At 49.4% G+C, this 20,409-nt stretch overlaps 2 protein-coding genes across 2 annotated transcripts in view; both read left to right on the forward strand.

Annotated features, from left to right (window-relative positions):
* Window positions 1-4,705, forward strand: part of BICRAL (BICRA like chromatin remodeling complex associated protein) — an 81,895-nt gene extending 77,190 nt beyond the window's left edge. Inside the window, exon 12 of the mRNA XM_054721803.1 lies at window positions 914-4,705. Within this exon, the coding sequence (XP_054577778.1) occupies window positions 914-1,698 (785 nt within the window). The 3' untranslated portion in view covers window positions 1,699-4,705. The remainder of the gene's footprint in view (window positions 1-913) is intronic.
* A 6,609-nt stretch (window positions 4,706-11,314) lies between these two features.
* On the forward strand, window positions 11,315-18,070 carry RPL7L1 (ribosomal protein L7 like 1). Its single transcript, XM_008158897.3, has 7 exons — window positions 11,315-11,371; window positions 12,117-12,225; window positions 12,863-13,026; window positions 14,283-14,420; window positions 15,149-15,258; window positions 15,439-15,653; window positions 16,476-18,070. The coding sequence occupies exons 1-6, from the start codon at window positions 11,331-11,333 to the stop codon at window positions 15,645-15,647; spliced, it is 771 nt and encodes a 256-aa protein (XP_008157119.2). The 5' UTR covers window positions 11,315-11,330; the 3' UTR covers window positions 15,648-15,653; window positions 16,476-18,070.
* The last annotated feature ends 2,339 nt before the right edge of the window (window positions 18,071-20,409 follow it).

The raw sequence follows: 20,409 nt of genomic DNA on the forward strand, positions 1-20,409 counted from the left end.
TCTATCCCTCTCTCTTCCTCTCTGTAAAAAAATCAATAAAATATATTTTTTTAAAAAAAAGGATGAGAGAATCACTGATCACTGCCTCCTGCATGCCCCACACAGGGGGTCGAGCCCGAAACCCGGGCATGTGCCCTTATGGGAATCGAACCCAGGACCCTTCAGTCCGCAGGCTCTATCCACTGAGCAAAACTGGCTAGGGCAGATGGAATCAGCTTTTAGATTTCAAGGCTGTATCCCCTAGATCTCTTATTTGGGATTTGGTGAACAAGTCGGTGTTTGTGGTTTTACAGATATCATCAGAGCCCTGTTTCACTCTCAGAGCTAACACTCTCCGTGCTTGCATAACAGCTACCGTCTGTCTTCCTTCCTCTGTACCCCCAGCCCCTGAATCCTTACTACCATCTCTCTTGCCCTGGTCCTTGGCCCTTCAGGCCTGGCCCACTTCAGTGCTGGCTCCCAGACACAGCTCCTCTGTGCCCCGCTGTCCTCCAAGCAGACATCACCTGGATGCATGTTGACCTGGCCAAGTGCAGCTGGTTGTTCCAGGTCCCCACGTGCGTCTTAGGGGCTGACGTACCATCACCCAAAGATACTTGGTTGTGTCCCTCACACCCACCCCTGCCCGAGCCTCATTCTGGAGCGCTCTGCTCCATCTGTTTCGGACTTTCAGAGCCGTCCTTTAACAAACTGTGAACTAACAGGAGAGCGCGGCGCAGCGGGGCTCGGCGCCTCCGGCTGCCCCGCTGTCCTCCAGCAGCTCCCTCTGCAGAGGTCCCGCTCCTGGGAGGCAGCCCGGTCGCCCTGGGCGGGCGGGCGGGCTGGGCGGGCCGGCTCCGCGCTGACCCCACCAGGGCCTGTGGTGTTGCCCTTACTCCCTGCGTTCATTCATGTTCTCTGCTCCCCTTTCCAGAGGGCTTTCAAGCTGATTTCTGCTGCTCCTTCCAACTTGACAACGCTGCTCGCGAGCCGCCGTGTGGCCGGAGTGACCAGCACGGCAGCAAAAGCACCAGCTCGCTCCCTCCGCCCGCCAAGGCCGCGAGCAGGGACCGAGCCAGAGCCGGCCCGGCGGAGCCCGTGAACCATGACCCGTTTCATCCAGTGCCTAACCACATCGTGGTCTCCGCGGAGGGGACCGTCTCCAGGAAAACGGAAAGCCTGGGCCGGGCGCTGCCGGGCGACCCGCCGGGCTCGGGGCAGCCGCGGGCGCCGGAAGGCCCTGCCGGCCGCCGGGACCCCGCCCAGGGCAGCGAGGGCGCCCCCGGCCCCGAGGGGCCCCGGAGAACCTCGGCCCGACCCGACCACGGCCCCGAGAGCAAGCTCTCGAGTCTCCTCGTCGACTCCCGCCTGGAGATGACGTGCAGCAATTCCTTCCCGGACAAAACGCGCAGGGCTTCTCCGAAGAACGAGGTCTTACACACGGACATCATGAAGGGGTCGGGCGAGCCCCAGCCGGACCTCCAGCTCACCAGGAGCCTGGAGACCACGTTCAAGAACATCCTGGAGCTCAAAAAGGCGGCGCGCCCGGCGCCCGGCGACCCCGCCCGCGGCGGCGCCCTGGAGCTGGACTTCCCCAGCTTTTCCCCCATGGCCTCGCAGGACAACTGCCTGGAGAAGCTGGGCCCGGACCACAGCGAGGGCGTCGTGGAGACGGACTCCATTTTAGAAGCAGCTGTAAATAGTATCCTAGAGTGTTAATAGCGCCTCCCGCCCCCGCCGGCTCCCTCTTTCCTGCAAACGCAACGGAGCCCGCCTCCAGCCTGCTTGGTGTTCAGCCGTCACGCCTGCTCTCCTGTTCTTCGTCCAGAGCAATACTCGTCGTGGGTCCGGGGAGATCCGCCAGCAAGATCAGTCCTTGTTAGAAAGCAGTCTGATAGGCCCGACACATTGCAAGTGTTCTGAAAGCGCTTTTAGTCCTTTTTTTGTTTACTTGTTTTATTTTCTTAAAAATACTGTGTAACTCAATGAGATCATAGTACACTTGGCCCTGGGTAAAAAATATTCTGACAATCATAAGTCATTTGAAAAGAACAGACTTATTAAAGAAAATCAAACAGGACTGATAGAAGCTACTTTTTAAAGAATATCCCACTGTGTCTCCAAATTTTGGCTTTTTGGTTTTGTTGCTGTTGCTGGAGGGGAGACCACATGCCCTCGCGCCCCTCGCCGCCTCGGCAGTAGTTGCTGGCCGCTGCGGGGGACCCCTCGGCCCTGGGGTGGCCCTGGGTGGCCGCCGGTGGCGAGGGAGCAGGCGTGTGCAGGGCGCCCCTGTTCACGGCCGCGTGCTTTGCCGATGCCCCGGAGCGCAGCCTCGTGCCTTTGCAGCACCTCCGCGGTGGCCCCCCCAGGCCAGGCCCCTCTTAGTGCCACAGCTGACTGAGAGCCCTCTCCGGGCTGAGCAAAGGGAGCGGGAACCAGTGAAGCGGCACCGTGTGCGGGGTGGGGCCGGGGTGCAGCCTGAGGAATAAAATCTGTAGATATGTAAAAGCATATATATGTTAACTGTTGAGAAAAAACAAGCGTTTTGCATTTTATGATTGGATATAGTCAACATATGATGTACCTTTTTGTTTGTTGCTGGGTTTTGTTTCCTTTAACCTCTCTTTGCACCCTCTCCCACAACAAACAGCCGAGCGTCAAAAGCACTTTCATTTGAAAACTATGTTGTAATTTTTCTGTTTAAATCTTAAGGGGACTTTGGCCTTGTTTATGCTGCTTGTTGTCTGAGAACAGTAGTCACCCCTGGCAGCAGTCATTACCAAAACACAGACAAACCAAAGGTAGCCAGCCAGCCCACCACGGAACGAAGAGATCTGGGACGCGGCAGTCCCACGCAAGAGCCAAAGGACATGCCCTGTCATGGCTTGTGTTTGGCCTATGTTCATGTTAGTGAACATGACATTGCTTTATTTATTTATATTTCTTTTCAGGGAGCTTTCCCCACTTCCTTTTTTTTGTACCTGCCCAGGTCACCCCATTTCTGTTGTTACTGTCACTCCAGTGTCATTGTAACATCAGCTATGTCCTGTCCTTGGGAAAGCTACATCATGGTGTTTGCTATGTACTATCACACATGTGTGAATGTGCCTGAGTGTTCAGGTCCCGAGGTCGCTGTGCTGAGTGTGCACACACGCTCCCTCTTACGTGTATGCACTCTCTCGTGTACTCTGTTGGTCTCCATGGCTTCAGGGGCGTGCCCACTGCTGTCCACTCTGACCCGTTGCCAGGGCCTGCTTCTGGCTGTCCGCAGAATGCGGGTGGCTCCCACTGTCATCATGTTGGACATTTCTTTCCAGATTGGCCTGTGATGGAAAGGAAGGCTTCTGATTGCTAGAAAACACAGCAACAGAAGACTGATACCTCCCTGCCCCTTTGTCCCACCAAACAGAGACCCTGCCAGACAGCCAGTCTTCACAAAAGCAGAGCACCTCTCCCCACGCCCACCCCGCCAATAGAAACCGGAAAATGTGGGCCATCTGAGGGTTACCGTGTTTTCCTTACTTGTGCCAATGTCCACGTTGCAGATTCCCCCTTTTTCCTTTATTGTAACATATTAGAAAGATAAGTTGGTGTTGCCAGTTGGAACTTTCTGTTTGGGCAGCCCTGGGGTGGCACCCTGCCCTGAACCCCAAGATTTCACAGGCTCTTCTTCCTTTACGGCTCATGCTCCCCTAATTCCTAGCAAGAATTAAAGATGGTTCCTCCTGATCAAATTCTCCTCATTGTGGAACTTTATACCTGGAAGCCTTTTTGAAGGCTGCTAAGGAGTTACATTAATTACTGCGAATCAGTGGAATTCTTAAAGAGACAAGATAAGCTTTGTGTACATTTGTCGCACCTCTTCCCCATCCTGTCCTGCTGCCCCAACCCCAGCTTTTCTATATACCATCTTCCAGGGTTTTTAAGCCCTAACACTTGTCTAGCAAATGGAGAGCCTAATCTACCAAAATGAAACTTGTAAATTTCTGTGTCCCTGTATGTAAGTTTACTTTTTATGGAGGAAAGATTCTAGATAATGACAAATGAAGATTACGAGATGTGTTTTACTCCTGTGATTAGGTTATGCGCACATAGGTCATAACCCGCATGCCGAGCCCTCTGGTGAAGGGTAAGAGAGCTCAGCCTCAGATGGCCAACCTTCAGTTGTTCAGGTTCATAGTCAAAGTTAAGTTTTAGAACTACTTGTACTCAGTAACAAAAATCATTTCTTTCTCTTTTTTTTCTGTTGTTGTGGAAAGGTGTGAATTTGTTATTAAGCATTTGATTTTCTGTGTCCTTAAGTACTGCCTAAAGGTAAAGCAAATTTTAAACTGGCAATTACGAAAAAAGAACTATTTTAGCTCTGAAGAATTTAGTAGACTTTGTTAGATTAGGGAGGCCTTACAGACTGACTTGACTTAAAGAGGACGCGTCACTCACTGTCAGTGTGGTGTGGGCTTTATTTGCTTAAATACCTTCATTTGTATAGTATGTCTCACTTGAAATTGCTTTGTATACATTTTGTAAAAATATTTATAAAATGTTTTGTAAAAAAGTATAACAAATTGCAGTTTATTTTGTTATGTTGGATAAATACTGTTAAAAGAAACCAGTCAGTAACTATATTGTTAACCCATGGTTAGGAAATGTTTAGTTGGAGATTACAAAATGAAACAACCATTGCAATACAGCCAAAGATTTGGGAAAATGTGCAACTGTGATTGTCTTGATTTGCAAGTAGGAATGGCTGCTTTTCCCAGAAGAAGGTAAGTAAGTGTTCAGTGGGAGTTCTATTGAAATAAACTTACCATTGCCAAAACTAGCCTAGGCAGGGAGAAGGAAGGATTATAATGGATCGGCCTTTCCAAACAGTTACAAATTAAACCAAGTTGGCCGGGGAGAAAGTTTAGTCATGGACATCTCTGGCCTCCATCCCTACTCCTGTCACGTGGATCCTTCCTTAACTAGCGAAGGAAAAATGGGGTCATTTGAAAAGTTAGATAAGTGAGCCTCAATCTGTAGGTAGTTTTCTTCCGTATATTCTTATATTTATTTTGTTACCTCAAGGACAAGAAAGTAAGGGGATAAAGAACAAAAGAAGAGCCCTGGCCAGTGTGGCTCGGCTGGGCATCATCCCGTGCATTGAGAGGCTGCTGGTTTGATTCCTGGTCAGGGCACCTGCCCAGGTTGTGGGCTCAATCCCCAGTAGGCAGCCAATTGATGTTACACTCTCACATTGATGTTTCTCTTTTCTCCCTTCCTCTCTCTCTAAAAGTCAACAAACTTTTTTTATTTTTTATTCTTTTTTATTATTTTTATTGATCTCAGAGAGGAAGGGAGGAGAGATAGAAACATCAATGATAAGATAGAATCGTTGATCAGCTGCCACCTGCACACTCCCCACTGGGGACTGAGCCCGAAATCCAGGCATGTGTCCTGACCGTAAAGAAAACTATTTCACATAAGACTTGTTCCAGCACTGCCTGGGTAGCTCAGAGCATTGTCCCGATACACCAGATTGTGTTTTCAATCCCCAGTCAGGGCACATGTAAGAATCAACCAGTGAATGCATGATAAGTGGAACAACAAATCTCTCTCTTTCTAAAACCAATAAATAAAAATTTAGCCCTTGCCAGGGTGGCTCAGTTGGTTGGAGCATCATACCATATACGAAAGGTTTCGGGTTCAATTCCCAATCAGGGCACATACCCAAGTTGTGGGCTCTATCTCTGATTGGTCAGGGCGCATGTGTGGGAGGCAACCCATGTTTCTCACATCTCTCTCTCTCTTTCTCTCTCTCTCATCATTTTTTTTTAAATTAAAGTATAAATAAGTAAATAAATTTTTTAAATTTATTCCAGAATTAACATGTTTCTCTTTGGAGTCACACCTTTGACCAAAATGGTAAGAAATACCCATGTAACCTTAAAATTAGCCCCATGAGGCCCTTCTGAGTTCCTGTCCGACCCAAATTGTTAGGGTGAAATATATTTCTAGGGGTGAGAGTATAGGACTCCTTAAATTTTTCTGTGGGACCTAGAATTTATACGTACACCCTTATTTATGGTTTCATTGCTTCCCCTGCCCTTAAAGCAGTAGCAGTCGTGAACACAACATTCAGCAACAACCAATATGTAAACAGAAAGTTGTCCTCATATAACTAACAGAAATTAGGATAATTACTGCTTGCCTCGTCACATCAGTGGATGGATTCACTAATTATTTTTATTTTTGCAGTGTTGCCCTGATGTCGAGCTTCTCTAAGGACAAATGTGTGTCCATCCTGACGCTCTTGTCTCTCTTGGACCCTTTGCAATGGGGGATGCCCCCTGGGTGACGAGTTTGAAGGAGGGACCATCTGGCTGCTTAGGTAGAATCAGTCTCTGTCCCCAGAGGCAGGCCCAGAGGAAAGAACCAGGCATCTTCTCTGAGGAGGGGGGAAGCCCTCAGCCCTGGCGGTGGGCGGTGGGAGGCCTTGTTTCAGGAGGGATCCTAGTATTCCCTGATGTGGAGGAAGTAGCCAGTGGATTCTAGGGGACAAAGGTAAGGGAAAAGACACAACACCCCCACCCCACCCACCCCACCCCCCCCCCCGCATCTGGGGAATCACTGAAATAGCATCGCTCAAGCAGGACTAGCTATGATGTCATCCTCAGGACTAACTCCGGAGACAGGGCTCCTGGGGACCCAGCTGAAGGAGGAGAGCCGTACCCGCCAAACCTTGGAGCAGTTTACAGGTACGGGGCTAGACACCGGGACGTGTGTGACGGAGGGTGATTTCTGTTCTCTAGGAGCTCCAAATCTAGAGAGAAAACAAGCAAATAACTAGGTACATTTGGGAACCGACCAATGGAGTTCCAGAGAAAAGAAACTGGAGCTGAAACTCTCCAGATCTGCCACTTGGTAGAGAGCGACAAACTGGATTTCCATGCCCTGGTTGTTAATGCAGTTTCCTGAGTGATGTTTGAGAAAAAATATAGACTCTTTGCAGAAATGAAGTTAAGGACATTTGTAATTACAGTGTGAATATGGAGAAATCTGTCCCAGTATGCACACAAATGCTGGAGGCGCATTTGTCGTGTAAAGTAGATTCTGTTACGTGAACAGCCTGCATCTGCATTGCTACGGGGGAAAGGCCTTTATGAGAAATCCTCTATTCCTCACACACACGTGCTGTAGCCTGGCCTTCGACAACCAACACCTGCAAAGGCAGGAAGATCCTTCTGGGAAATCAATTTCTGTGAAGGTCAAGGAAAGCAGTGCGAGGGGGTGGGCAGCGGGATCTGGAAGCAGGTGCCAGTGCTGCGTCTAACACGGACTCAGATGCCTTCCTGCGAGTCCCTCTCAGCCCCAGCTGCCTCCACAGTAAACTAGGAAGCCTCGTCCTGAAATGAAGCTGCCCCATTTCTTGGTGTAAAACGATGTTATTGAAGACGTATGGAAGGCAGAAAAAGCTAACGTTCCATTACCCCTGAAATAATTGAGAAGAGGTTTGGGTTTCCGGGTTTGGGTTTGGTCTTACCTTCTGCACACTGTCTCCTTCCTACCCTAGCTCTCCTGTGTCTATCCTTAACCCTCCAAAAGCTGCTGCCCCTCACCTGATCGCTCCTTTTCCCTTCCCACTTTTGCTCCCTTATGTTTGTTTTTCAAGATCAAAAGCTGTTGTCCATGTTGTCTTCCCCAACTCCAGGCTCATCTGGCTGCTCTCACACTACAGTAAGTTCTCACTTAAGGTCATTAATAGGTTCTCGGAACCGAAACAGCGACAAGGAAACCAATTTTAACAAGTTCCGATGGCATCTCATCAATGTTGTCAGGTAACGATGTTATTCCAGGACCTGCTGTGATCTCTTTCCCACCTGCTTCCTGGTAACCCACGTCCCTCTGAGGAAGCAAACAGGAAAGCTTGCAATGAAGGAAGTGGGCTGCTAGAAGGGTCATAATCCAGGAAGGAGGTGTGGGGCAGATAGGAAACTGCAGATGGACCCCCTTTCAGGTGTGTGTGGCGGGGTGAGGATGGGGGTTGCCTTACGGAGAAGGCGCTGCTTAATTATCTAAGTGAAAAGAGTAGGACTACAAATAACCCCAAAATGCAGAGAATACTGACATAACTTATTGTGGGATTTGTTAGCAAAGGGATCCTGGGGTTAATTCCGGGAACCACAAAATGTTGGTCCTGAAAGGAGTCTTAAAAAGCATATAGTCGAGGAATTTCTAAAACAGACAAATCACAAGAGGCTAATGACCTAGAGAGCTTTCATTAAACTAATAAATATGTGATAAACAAAAGGCATACCACTAAATGTAAGCCTTGCTCCCATTCCAGGCCCCACTCCCATTTTCCAAAAATAATACCCGCCTACACTTTTTTGTATGTCCTTCCAAAATTGTTACAAATACATCTATAGCCAAGAAACAAAAACAACTAAGACCATTCCCTTACATCCTATTCTGTATCTTGCTTTTTCAAATACAATACAATACAATACAGACATTTTCCAAATGTCTTGGAATTTTATAGTCAGGACTCTTTGATTGCAAGCAACAGAAACCAATCTGGTTAACTAGCATAAGGGGTTTTATAGGAAGGGTAAGGATTGAAGGGAAGTTTGAAAAAAACACCAGGCTTGAGAAGCACGGGAACGAGGAAATTCCAGGTTTCACTCAGCAGGTGGAAATCCTTAAAGGGCTTGCCCCAAACCTACATTTCTTCCATCGCCACTGCTCAAGATTCAAAACCAAAGTAGATAAGTTTACGGCCCCATGCCCTTCCCACTGGGCAGGCGAGAGGACTGGAACAGATCTCCCAGAAACCCTTTCAAGTTATGCGTGGAGGACAAGCTTGTGGTACTCCACTCGCACAGATGTACACGATGAGGGAGAGGCAGTTAATTCACTAGAGAAATGGGATACTGTTGGGAAATGGGATTGGATGTCAGCAGGCCAAAAAGTGAAAAACACCTTTACCGTTGAAGTTTTGGGGACCTACATCACTACATATAATTGCATAGTCTTCCATAATTTTTTTATTTTATTTTAGAGAGATGAAGGTAGAGAAAGAGAAACATTGACTTGTTGTTCCCCTTATTTATGAATTCATTGGTTGATTCTTGTATGTGCCTTGACTGGGTATTGAACCGGCAACTTTGGTGTATCAGGATGACCTTCTAACCAACGGAGCTACCTGGCCAGGGCCTCCCATAATATATTTAGTCATTCCCTAATGATGGACGATTGAAGTGGTGAAGGAAAAAGAGATCAGCCTCTGAGGACAAGCTACAGAGAATAAGATTCTCGAGGCTGTGAATGGCCATACCAGGTTCTCATTCAGTAACCGCCCTTTGAAAAAAACCCACGATCATCTCGCCCAGTGTGAGAGCGCATGCTCAGAGCCCAGTACACGTGTTCAGTTAGTGAAGGATTTTTGGTTGAAGACTCTGTCCCTTTTCTCTGATCAGCCTGGTGGGAGGATGGCTTTGGCACTGAGAATAAGGACTCTCTTAGCACCACCTGCTGGCACTGGAAAGCCTTCCTGAATCCTGGCCTCCAGTCTTTTCGGCCAGTGTTGCTGATGCCCCTGGAAGTCCCTCCTCTTCCGAATGTGTCCGTTCCACAGAACCTGCCTTTTGTCTCGGGGAAGTTACAACATATTGACTGGCTTTTGTTCTTTGTTCAGTATCTAATGGGTGTGCTGCACTTCGGTGATGCTTCTGTGTTCGGCTCCTCACAAAGGAAGACACGTGGGGAGGCGATGAGTGAGACGGAGCCTCCCGCCAAGTCTGTGACCCTGACGACTGCACCGTCCTTTGATATCTGTTCATCAGGGAGCGAGCTCTGTGCACGGCCCCTTCTTTCTGGCTGGACCGGTTACATAACACATACCAATGTGATGCCTTGAACTTGGTCAACAAGCCCCTGCAGGTGTCCACTGTGGTGACAGGTGCTGTAGACCAGAGACGTCTGAGACAAGTTCCCTGCCTTCTGAGCACCTGGTCTAATTAGGGAAACAGTAAGCCAAATGGTACAGGACAAAGTCTGTGGTGGTCCCTAGGGGGGCTGACCATCAAATAACCCCATTGCTCTGTCCTTAGGGTACTTGGCAATGCCTGGAGACTTTTTTTTTTTGCCACAACTGGCGTGGGGATGCTACTGGCTTATAGTGGGTGGAAGTTTGGGATGCTGCTAAACGCCCTTACAGCGCACAAGGCAGCCCCCCATAACAAATAATTATCTGGGGCCCCAAATGGCAATAGTGCCGAGATGAAGAAACCCGTGCTGAAATGGGAGAAAAGAAAGAGAAACCTTTGCTAGACCTCTAGGATCAGGGATGAGCAAGGCAGGCGTGGTCCCTGCCCTCCTAGTGTCATGGGGAAGAAATGTGTGAAGGAATTCTGAGAAAGGGGAAGAGACTCCTGTAGAGCCTGGCTAGTTAAAATGTATTCCCTAGACCCGAAGCATCCCTTTGAAATGTTAAAATGCCGCTACCGACCTGACTCCCCCACCCCCCGACCCCGAATAAGTATCTGCCTTTTCACAAGGTCCTCAGGTGGCGTCTGTGCACATTAATGCTTGAGACGCGATGCTCTGAAAAGACAGGACTTGAGTTCCGTCCCATTGTTTATTAAGACCAGGCGAGAAGGAAGCGCATTCCAGGTGGCAAGAGGGAATGTGCTGAGAGGACGAGGAGGAATTCCTGGTTTTCGGTCCGGCACTGGCGACTACCAGCGCTGGCGGCTTGCTGTCAGTGTGTGCGCTAGGCGCTTCCCAGGGAGTAGCTCACACGCCCTCCGGAGGCTATTAGGTTGGGTCCATTATTATACTCGTTCTGTGGGTAAAAGAAACTAAGACATAGACCAAGGGCCCACTGCAGGAGCTGGGCAGACGGAAGCAGAGCTGCCTTTTCCCAGCCTACGTCGTCCACAAGACCTCCGCCACCCGTGAGAGCCTCAGCCGCCGCCGCCGCGCTCCCTCCTTGCGGAGCGAAGAAGCGGTCCCGGAACTGCCCGTCTTCCCTTTCGCGCAGCCCAGCGGAAGCCGGTGAAGCGGCGCCCACCCCCTACCGGAAGTCGTTGATGCATTGTGGGAAGCGTCTCATTGTTTATAGCCCGGCCACCGCTTATGAGAATGTAGCTTGAGTGAAAAGGCTTCTGAGTATCACAGGGCTCTAAGCCCCCTGGGGGCAGTGTAAGGAAAGCCTTGTGCACCTTCTGGCAGGAATCGGGGCTAGCATGACCTCAGCGGTGGCTGCTGCTAACGGGAGGCTCGCTCTCCGGGTCGTGAGGATAGGAGACGTCTCTATGGTCAAGTAAACATAGAGCGGCGCCTCGTTTTCCCACGCGGAAGGACTGCGCATGCGCTGGGGCTGCAGCTTCGGAAAGATGGCGGAGGAAGAGTGAGTATTTGGGACTTTGAATCTCTGGCGTGGGTCCTAGAACATCCGGTGCCATCCACGGGTTGGCGGGAAATAAGGATACTTATGGACTGAAGGAAGAGAGTGGAAAAGGCTCCAGATTACAGAGGATGGGGGTGTAGAGTGGGGATCGTAGGGCTCGGGCGGGCCGGCGGGCAGAGGGGGCCGTCCAGTTCGGGTTGCATGGAGGGTCGAGGATTGACTTCCAGGCCGCGGGGCAGGAGTTCGGTTCACCGAGCCTGACGTAGGATTCCCGCTGCGAATGGGTCTGCACCCGCCCCAACACCAGGGTTTTACAAGGATGTTCTCGCTGCTAGTGTCTATAAAAGGCTGTCAGTAAAAGCTACGTTGACATTAGGAGGAACAGTGGCTCAAGGGTTCATGATTTTTTGTATGTTTTTGATTTTAGATAGAGAGAAATATCCATCGATTGCCTCGCGTAGGCACCTCAATCTGGGCATGTGCCCTGACTGGTGCCCGGGATGGCGTTCAACCGGCTTAACTGCACGGGCCAGGGCGAAAGGGTTCATGACCTGTTAAGGCTTCCAAGCGGGGGAATGGTGCGGGTCCATTGGAGGACTGGAGTCAGAAGCCACAGGTTTCAGGGGAGTCTCGGTTCTTAGGAATTTGAAGACAGGAATGTGTTCCGAAGCCTAGGAAATGGCTTGGAAGGCCATTGAAGATGCGTTTCCCAGATATTGTCGCTGACCTCAGTTTTCTGTATCAGGCAAAGAAAAAAGATCCCTTTGGTTCCAGAAAATCTCCTGAAAAAGAGGAAGGCTTATCAGGCCCTCAAAGCGACCCAGGCAAAGCGGGCACTTTTGGAAAAGAAGGAGGTAATTGTGGGGACCCAGGAGGATGGAATCAGAATTTACATTGGTTGATTTTTATCCGGCATGGGTTGAACTGGATTTGTTACCTCACCCCCATCAGTTCGATTGTACCAGATAAATGGTTCATGTCTTCACTTAGCAAATATTTATCAAACACTTACTGTGGGCAAAATACTGCAGTAGTTTGTTGAGGAAAACGTGGGATGGAAGCTTGTACCATCTGGTTCATACCAAGTGATTTGAGAGACCAGACGTGTCACTGGGGGAGAAAATGTTAGCATCTTTTTTTTTAATGTGCTATTTGCTCAGTGTTTTGAAGTAAATATATATCTTGGAGGCGGGAACAAAACTCGTGCTTGTTTTGTACTCTATGATGCTTAAATGTTAGATTCCAAAAAACGCCTGTAGGTAAACATTGGTTAACAGCACGTGAGTGAGCTTATCAAGGACTTTTCTCAGCAGTTCCCAGGTTTTCTCAACTCCATCTTTACTTGGTATCTCATTTTTTCTTTGCATAAGAATGAAGGAGTTTGCAGAACTTAAGGGGAAATAAGCTGTATTGATAGTGATTAGTGCATTGCTGTCGTGGAAGTAAAGGTGACCAGAGACAAAGTGGTGATGGTGGTCTGCCTCTCTGCAGCACAGGAAAGGAAAAGATATCAGGTTTAAGCGACTGGAATGGTTCCTACACGATGCGTGGAGGCAACAACGTGACAAGGTGCGCCTCAGACGGCTAGAAGTGAAACCTCACGGTTTGGAAGTGCCCGATGAACATTCCTTGGCCTTTGTTGTACGCATCCAAAGGTAGGTCACTTGCTAAATGATGCGAGGCTGGGGGCAAACTAGTGATTCGGCTTCAGACCCCTTTCTAATAATAGGCCTGAAGCCACTAAGGTCAGTTGTGCCGAGAATTCAGGGTTGAACACAACATAGGTTTTGTCTTTGAGGTTAAGGAAACTGATCTTAGGCAAATAGACGTGAAAATACACTATGTGCTGTGAGGATTAAGTTCTGCATTGGTGGGGGGCGGGGGGCAGTGTGTATACAGGTTGAAGACGCTCTTCTAAAGCAGGAGCTTGAAGCTGAGGCCTGCAAACACGTCAGGAGTTCACCATGTTAGGGAAAGGCTTTCCACAGGAGCTGCAGAAAGTCCTGAAGTGGGAGAATCAGGGCATCTTTCTAGGAACAACCAAGGTCATGTGGATGGAGCATAATCAGTGCTAGGGAGAGTGACATGAAAATTGTTTTTTGCATTTTTTAATTGATTTCAGAGAGAGAGAGAGAGAAACATTAATGATGCGAGAGAATCATTGGCTGGTTACCTCCTGCACTGCTCCACACTGAGGATCAAGCCTGCAACCTGGGCATGTGACCTGGTTAACCCTTTGCACTCGCTTGCTTTTTTCTCGATTCCTTTATTCTAATGCAAACCGTGTCGAGTCACACTCGACATCCGAGTGCAAATTAATAGGTCGATGTTCAACCACTGAGCCACACTGGCCAGGCATTTTCCTTACTCGTTCCTGCTTGCACATACAACTCTGCCTCTTCCTGTTTCCCCTGCCCAATCACCCAAACCAGAAACCTGTGTATTTTAAGTATTTATGAGCCTAGCTTACCAGCCCTCCTGCACTGTCAATAGTCTATTTCCTGGGCTATTACTTTAGTTTTCTAACTTTCCCTGCTTCTGGTGTCACATTCTCAGATCTATCCTCTACCCAAAAAGAAATCTGATCCTGTCTTCTTTACTTAATATTTTCCATTGCTTTTACTGTTCACAGAAGCAAGTCCAGCTTCTTAGCTTGATATACATAGGCCTACACCTCCCCACACACACATCACACATTCTGGGACCACCTCTGTTCCCATAGCACCTTGGGCATTGCTGCACATTGTGTGGAAATGATCCACTTCCATAACTGCCTTCTACTCTACTGAACTCTGTAAGGCCCAGTCTGAGTCTTGCTCTCAGCATGTCTTGTAGTGGCGTACATCTCATAGGTGTGGGCTGTGCTGACATAAATGAAATAGAGCCTGACTTTCTCTGCTCTTCATTTCAGGATCAGAGGGGTGAGCGTAATGGTACAGAAAACCATTGCAAGGCTTCGCCTGAAGAAGATTTTCAGTGGTGTCTTTGTCAGAGTGACCCCCCAGACCATAAAAACGCTGCGTATAGTGGAACCTTATGTGACCTGGGGGTGAGTAAGGCTTTTGTGTGTGTGGATTCACATTAGGTTGTATTTGAGCATGCTGAGAACATTAGGATGCACAGGGTACTGTTCTCCAAGGCTCCCGTTGCTGTGTTGAAAGAACATTTTGCTGTGACCACAGTCACCAGAAATCAGTGGCCAGCCATAAGAACCTTGGAATAGGGGGCAGGTAGAGCAGGGGATACCCGTGCTGCTGGTAGTGTGCGTGGATAGTTCCATGGCAGGGCTTGTTCCTCTAGGCCACAGCTGAGTACAGTGGGTAGAACAGAAACTAATTACTGGAGTCTTGCAGCAGAACTAGGAGCAGTACTTGTGTAAGAGTAATGTTCCTTCAAACATTAAAACCCAGCAAAGGCTTGAATTTAGTTTCAAACTCTTGCACCGTCTTGAGTAGAGGGTCACCTTAGGCCAAAGTCCTAGACTATAAGCCAGGAATTATTTTATTTTTGTCCGGGAAATAAACTTTTGCCTGGTAACATTTACGTCCATAAATTGTGATTTCTAATTGGATAGTCAGGCAGCTCTGGTTTTTTTACCCCCTTCTTCACTGGGTATGCGCTCGCATCCCAGCTGCGGTGTGATTGCAGGACGCTTCGTGGTGAGGGGAAGGGGTGGTTGGGAGAATCTCTCCTCAGCCAGGCTGCGGGACTTGAGTGGCAGTGGAATGCAGTGTGCCAGGGGACAGTTAAGGCTGTACTTTATTCTGCCTCACTTAGATTTCCAAATCTGAAGTCTGTCCGGGAGCTCATCTTGAAACGTGGACAAGCCAAGGTCAAGAATAAAGTCATCCCTTTGACAGACAACACAGTGATTGAGGAGCATCTGGGTGAGTACTGCATCTTAGGGATAAGTTTTGGCAAAAAGCAAGGCTCTTTGGTGGTCCTCTGTGGGATCCAGATTATTTTCTTGAGATCCCAGGAACCCGCCCGAGGGCCCAATTCTGGCGTATGAGAGCCGCTCAGTATGTGCTGGGAAATGTCGAATAACCTGCCCTTGTGTTTCTTAGGGAAGTTTGGTGTCATTTGCTTGGAAGACCTCATTCATGAAATCGCCTTCCCGGGGAAGAATTTCCAGGCAATCTCCGGGTTCCTGTGCCCTTTCCATCTCTCAGTGGCCCGTCACGCTCCCAAGAATAGAGTGGGCTTCCTCAAGGAGGTGGGCCTCCCTGGTTATCGAGGTGAACGCATCAACCAGCTCATCCGGCAGCTGAACTAGACCCAGGTGAGGCGGGGCTGCAAACTGCCCTTTGGCTGGCTTTCTGGGCTAAGCTTTGCCACTTAAAAATTCCGTTTGCATTTGCCAGTATTTGAGAGGAACTTTGGCATTGGGGGCGCGAGGAGGCTGGTATTTACAGGTCTAGTGGATGGAGACCTGCTTGGAAGGGTGAATGCCTGGTTAGGACATGAGACTGTGTATTCCATGAAAATTGTTTTTTGCATTTTTTAATTGATTTCAGAGAGGAAGGGAGAGAGAGAGAGAGAGAAAAACATTAATGATGAGAGAGAATCATTGGCTGGTTACCTCCTGCACTGCTCCACACTGGGGATCAAGCCTGCAACCTGGGCATGTGACCTGGTTCATAGGTCTATGTTCAACCACTGAGCCACACTGGCCAGGCATTTTTCCTTACTCATTCCTGCTTGCACATACAACTCTGCCTCTTCCTGTTTCCCCTGCCCAATCACCCAAACCAGAAGCCTGTGTATTTTAAGTATTTGGTTTGACATGGATGAAACTGGCACTATTTGGTCTTTTAGGCCCTTGGCAAACCTTAATGTATTTAAGTCATTCTGAGGCCATTTTCTAGTTACAGGCTAGAAAATGTTGAGCAGTGAAAAAAACCTCTGTATTGGTGTGGTTATTTAGCTGAAAGTGGGGAGAGATGAATACTAAAAACTAAATAGAAAGGATTTGAAGATCTGAACAATCCATTTTGTTGAAGGAATCTTAACTCTGAAAGTGCTCTTTATTGTGGTTACAGTACTCTTAGGTGCCAGGTCACAGTTCATTTGTATTAACAAAATTGTGTTTTCCTTCTTCCAGAATACCTGAAAGCACACTGCATTGGAAGCATGTGTTTTTGTATTTTGGAATTATCCAGTATCTTCAGAGAAGATGATTTTCTGCTATAGCTTCAGAAACCGGAGGGGAAGGGTCAGGGAAAAGATGGTGATGGTGTCCCACTTCCAAAGGAAAAGTCCAGTGTGTTTCCCACGTTGGCCACTGCTACCGCCTCTGAAATCAGCCAAGGACTCATGCCATGGAGGAGAGGGGCCTGCGTCACAGATAGGAGATGTCCTTCGTCACATCTTCTGTACCCAAGCATGAACACAAGGCGGCAGTGGACCCAGCCCAGAGCATTCCTGAACTTGGGGTTCCTAATGCCTTGTTTTGGAAAGAACTTGAAATACATTTAGAAGAGCACAAAAACGGGGCTCAATTGTCTCTGCTGTGTGTCTGTGGTCCAGCTTTTCAGTGACAGCTTTGAAAGCTCTCAGGCTTAGCTGGCTCTAAATGTATCTGGTGGCTTCCTGTCCTAGCTCAGGATTTTCACCTATTCTTGGATTTGTGAGAAGGGGAGGACCATTTCCCCAGAAAAACTTGCATACACTCCAGTTTTTGCTTGAGGGTTTAGGGTGTTCATAGACTCTTCTCAGGGACCCATGCACCTTACAGGAGAAAGTCCTGCACTATCAGGATTGGTTGCCCAGGCCTGGCCTTACTAATCTGGTTCCCTGTCCTGTGGAAGACCAAAGCTTACAACTCACCTTTTCCCTTCAAGTTAATGGGTGTTTCCTGTTAGGAACACAGTGGTAGAGAGTGAGCCCCTATACCATCTTTAACTTGGGGTATTGTCCCCCATTTATTTCTGCTGGGGCTTTATGATCAATTTTCTGGTTTCCCTGATCAGTCCTCTGCTTTAAGAACCCACAATCAGGAAAAAATGAACCATTTTCTTGGTTTGGCATGGATGAAATTGGCCCTGTTTGGTCTTTTAGGCCCTGGGCAAGCTTAGTTATACCCTTTTGCATATTCTAGGCTGTAGGCCCCTCCGGAAGTATTGCTCTCTCCTGCTTGTAATGCTGTAATAGACCAACATTAGGACACGTGCTCCTGGGATGTTACACTTGAGAAGGGTCTGGTCCTGCCTATGTTGTCGTAAGTGAGCCTCTGTCATTCATTTGCCTCAACCTGTCATCTAAGCAGTCGGTGAAGGTGTGCCAGGGCCAGGTTAAGACTTGAAAATATGCTTAGCCAAGTCGCCTGGTCCCTTAAGATCAGCTTTGCTGCAGTTTTGGCTCATTGGGCCCTCAAACAACTGAGTCAGTGTAACAATGCCTCAAAGTGTGCCAGGTTATGAGGTAATTAATTAGGTTGGTTGGCTCAGGAGTTACCCTGCCAGGAATAGATGTTACTCTTGCACTAGAGAGCATTGTGAAATCAGATTACAGTGATGTATCAAAACTCATGGGAAGAGAGCATTGTGGAAGCCCAGAGTTTGTATCCCAGATATGCCTTACACTAAATATGGGAATAAGATTTTCACTCTTGCCTGTAAAATGGGGCTAATGTAGTCTAGTCTGTCTGCCTCACATGGTTGTTAAAAGGATTAAGCAAAATAAATTTTTAATTTAGAATTCTGTATCCTATATAATAAAGAGGTAATGTGCAAATTGACCATCACTAACACACAAGATGGCTGCCCCCATGTGGTCAAAGATGGCTGGCAGGGGAGGGCAGTTGGGACCCAGGCCTGAAGCGGGGAGGGCAGTTGGGCGTGACCAGGCCAGCAGAGGAAGGCAGTTGGGGGCAACTGGGACTGCAGGGGAGGACAGTTAGGGGCAACCAGGCTGGCAAGGGAGGAAAGTTAGGGGTGACCAGGCCAGCAGGGGAGGGCAGTTGGGGGCGACCAGGTCTGCAGGGGAGGAGAGTTAGGGGTAACCAGGCTGGCAAGGGAGGGAAGTTAGGGGTGATCAGGCTGGCAGGCAGAAGCAGTTAGCGGCAATCAGGCAGGCGAGCAGTTGGGAGTCAGCAGTCCTGGATTGTGAGAGGGATGTCCAACTGCCCATTTAGTCGGACATCCCTCGAGTGGTCCCAGACTGGAGAGGGTGCAGGCTGCGCTGAGGGACACACACACACCCTCCCCCTGTGCATGAATTTTATGCACCTGGCCTCTAGTACTATATATAAAAGCCTAAGCAATCAGAACTACTGGTTGACCAGTTGCTATGACGTGCACTGACCACTAGGGGGCAGATGCTCTAAGCAGGAGCTGCTCCCTGGTGGTCAGTCCCTTCCCCCGCCCCCCCCCCCCCCCCAATAGGCCTGGATCTCTGGCCAGGCTGAGGGACCTCACCCTGCGTGCACTGGGCCTCTAGTAAATGGGGTCATAAAAATTATGCATGTCTGTATGGTGTACCATGGTCTACCATTCCCCAAACAAGTGGGACTGTCCTTATACCTGGGAAAAGCAGGAAGAGAAGGTGCAGGGAGTTAGAGCCAAGGGTTCTGGGTTTTGATTGGCTGTTCTTCAATGCTTTGGGATTTCACTTGCTTAAGGTATTTAAGTCATTCTGAGGCCAGATTTGACCATCACACCTTTTATTAACTATCTGGAGAGTGGCTGTCCAAAGTCAAAATGCCCCTTGAATCCTAAATTCACTTCCACAACCATCAGAATAAGCAGAAGCAGTACGTAAACAGACGTTATCAACATTTCTAAGTTCTCAGTGTGTCCTAAGTTGCATTTTAAAAATGAAAACACATTGATGCACAGCAAATAGTATGAGATTTGTTTCCATTACATTTAAGGGCTTTTTAAAATTTTTTGTGAGTACGTGGTACAGAAATACGGACACGAAACAACCCCATGATGCTCCCAGGACGCTTAAGTCCAGTTGAGACAGGTCAGGGCGGAAGCACAAAAGACGAGTAACTGGTCAGTACCCAGTTTCCAGTCCGAGTTTACGCGGGGCAGCCCTCCAGATCTCACAGCTGCAACGGATCTCGAGCCTCGGGAACCCCCTCGGGCCCCGTAGGAAGACGTAGTCCTTGGTCCGCCGAGCCGGGCTCCTCCAGGTGTTCCCTCCTTCCCCACCCGCGGGTCCGCGTGCCTGCGGCCCGGGCCTAGGGCGGCGGCGCCGGGGCCTCGGCCGAGCCGGTGGCCTCCCAGGGCTTGGGCCTCCGCGGGAGCCGGGACGCCGTGGGTTCGCCATGGGTCGCCGCGATCTGGCGCTTTTCCAGGCCCGGGAGCTCCCGGCCCTGCTGCACCAGCTGCAGGAGCTGCGCCAGGGTCACCGAGGCCGGGGCTGACTCCGCGGGCGCGGGCGCTCGGCCTGACCAGCTCGGACCGCCTGGCGAGTCCATGTCCGAGAGCGCAGTGGCCCGGCGTGTTCCCACACATTTCCGGGAAGTATGGGTGCAACCACCTCGCAGGGGCCACGGACCATACCAAGCCGGCCCAGACTCGCAGGGGGAGCACTTGAGAACCATGACCAGCTCTGCTCAGAAACGTGACACACACAGATACAGCTAACCCACCCAGAGCCTCCACAGTGGAAGGCTTTGGGGGAAACCGGAAGGCTCGCAATAACGGAACGTGCATGCAGATGGGCTGATGCAGGCCAGAAGACCCACGTTTGTGCATGTACCTCCTTTCATGCACACGCAGCAGTGCCCCATGTACCAGTACCAGGACACCTGCCCAGTCACAAGGCGGGGCTCATCAACGTCCTGGACTCCGCAGCACCGGAAGAAAGTAGCCGTGGAGCTGTCTCCAGGCGCCTCCAGAGAACTGGGGATCAGTGACAGCACTGCGGAGCCTGGCCCCTCGCTTCCATCAAGACTCCCTGGTGATCCCAAAGCGGGTGAGAAAAGAGGAAGCCAGGCCAGATGTGCTATCCCTCCGGCTGCTTGGAAAGCCAGGCCAATGGTTCTCAGGTTTCTAAGTTTATCGGAAGCCAGCCTGATCTGGCAA

Source organism: Eptesicus fuscus, chromosome 10 (assembly GCF_027574615.1).
Source record: "Eptesicus fuscus isolate TK198812 chromosome 10, DD_ASM_mEF_20220401, whole genome shotgun sequence".
NCBI classification, from domain to species: domain Eukaryota; kingdom Metazoa; phylum Chordata; class Mammalia; order Chiroptera; family Vespertilionidae; genus Eptesicus; species Eptesicus fuscus.

Coding starts and splice junctions, on each gene's coding strand:
- RPL7L1 (XM_008158897.3), top strand. CDS start 11,331: ATGCGCTGGGGCTGCAGCTTCGGAAAGATGGCGGAGGAAGA. Junction 11,372..12,116: donor GGAAAGATGGCGGAGGAAGA/GTGAGTATTTGG, acceptor TTTCTGTATCAG/GCAAAGAAAAAAGATCCCTT. Junction 12,226..12,862: donor CACTTTTGGAAAAGAAGGAG/GTAATTGTGGGG, acceptor GCCTCTCTGCAG/CACAGGAAAGGAAAAGATAT.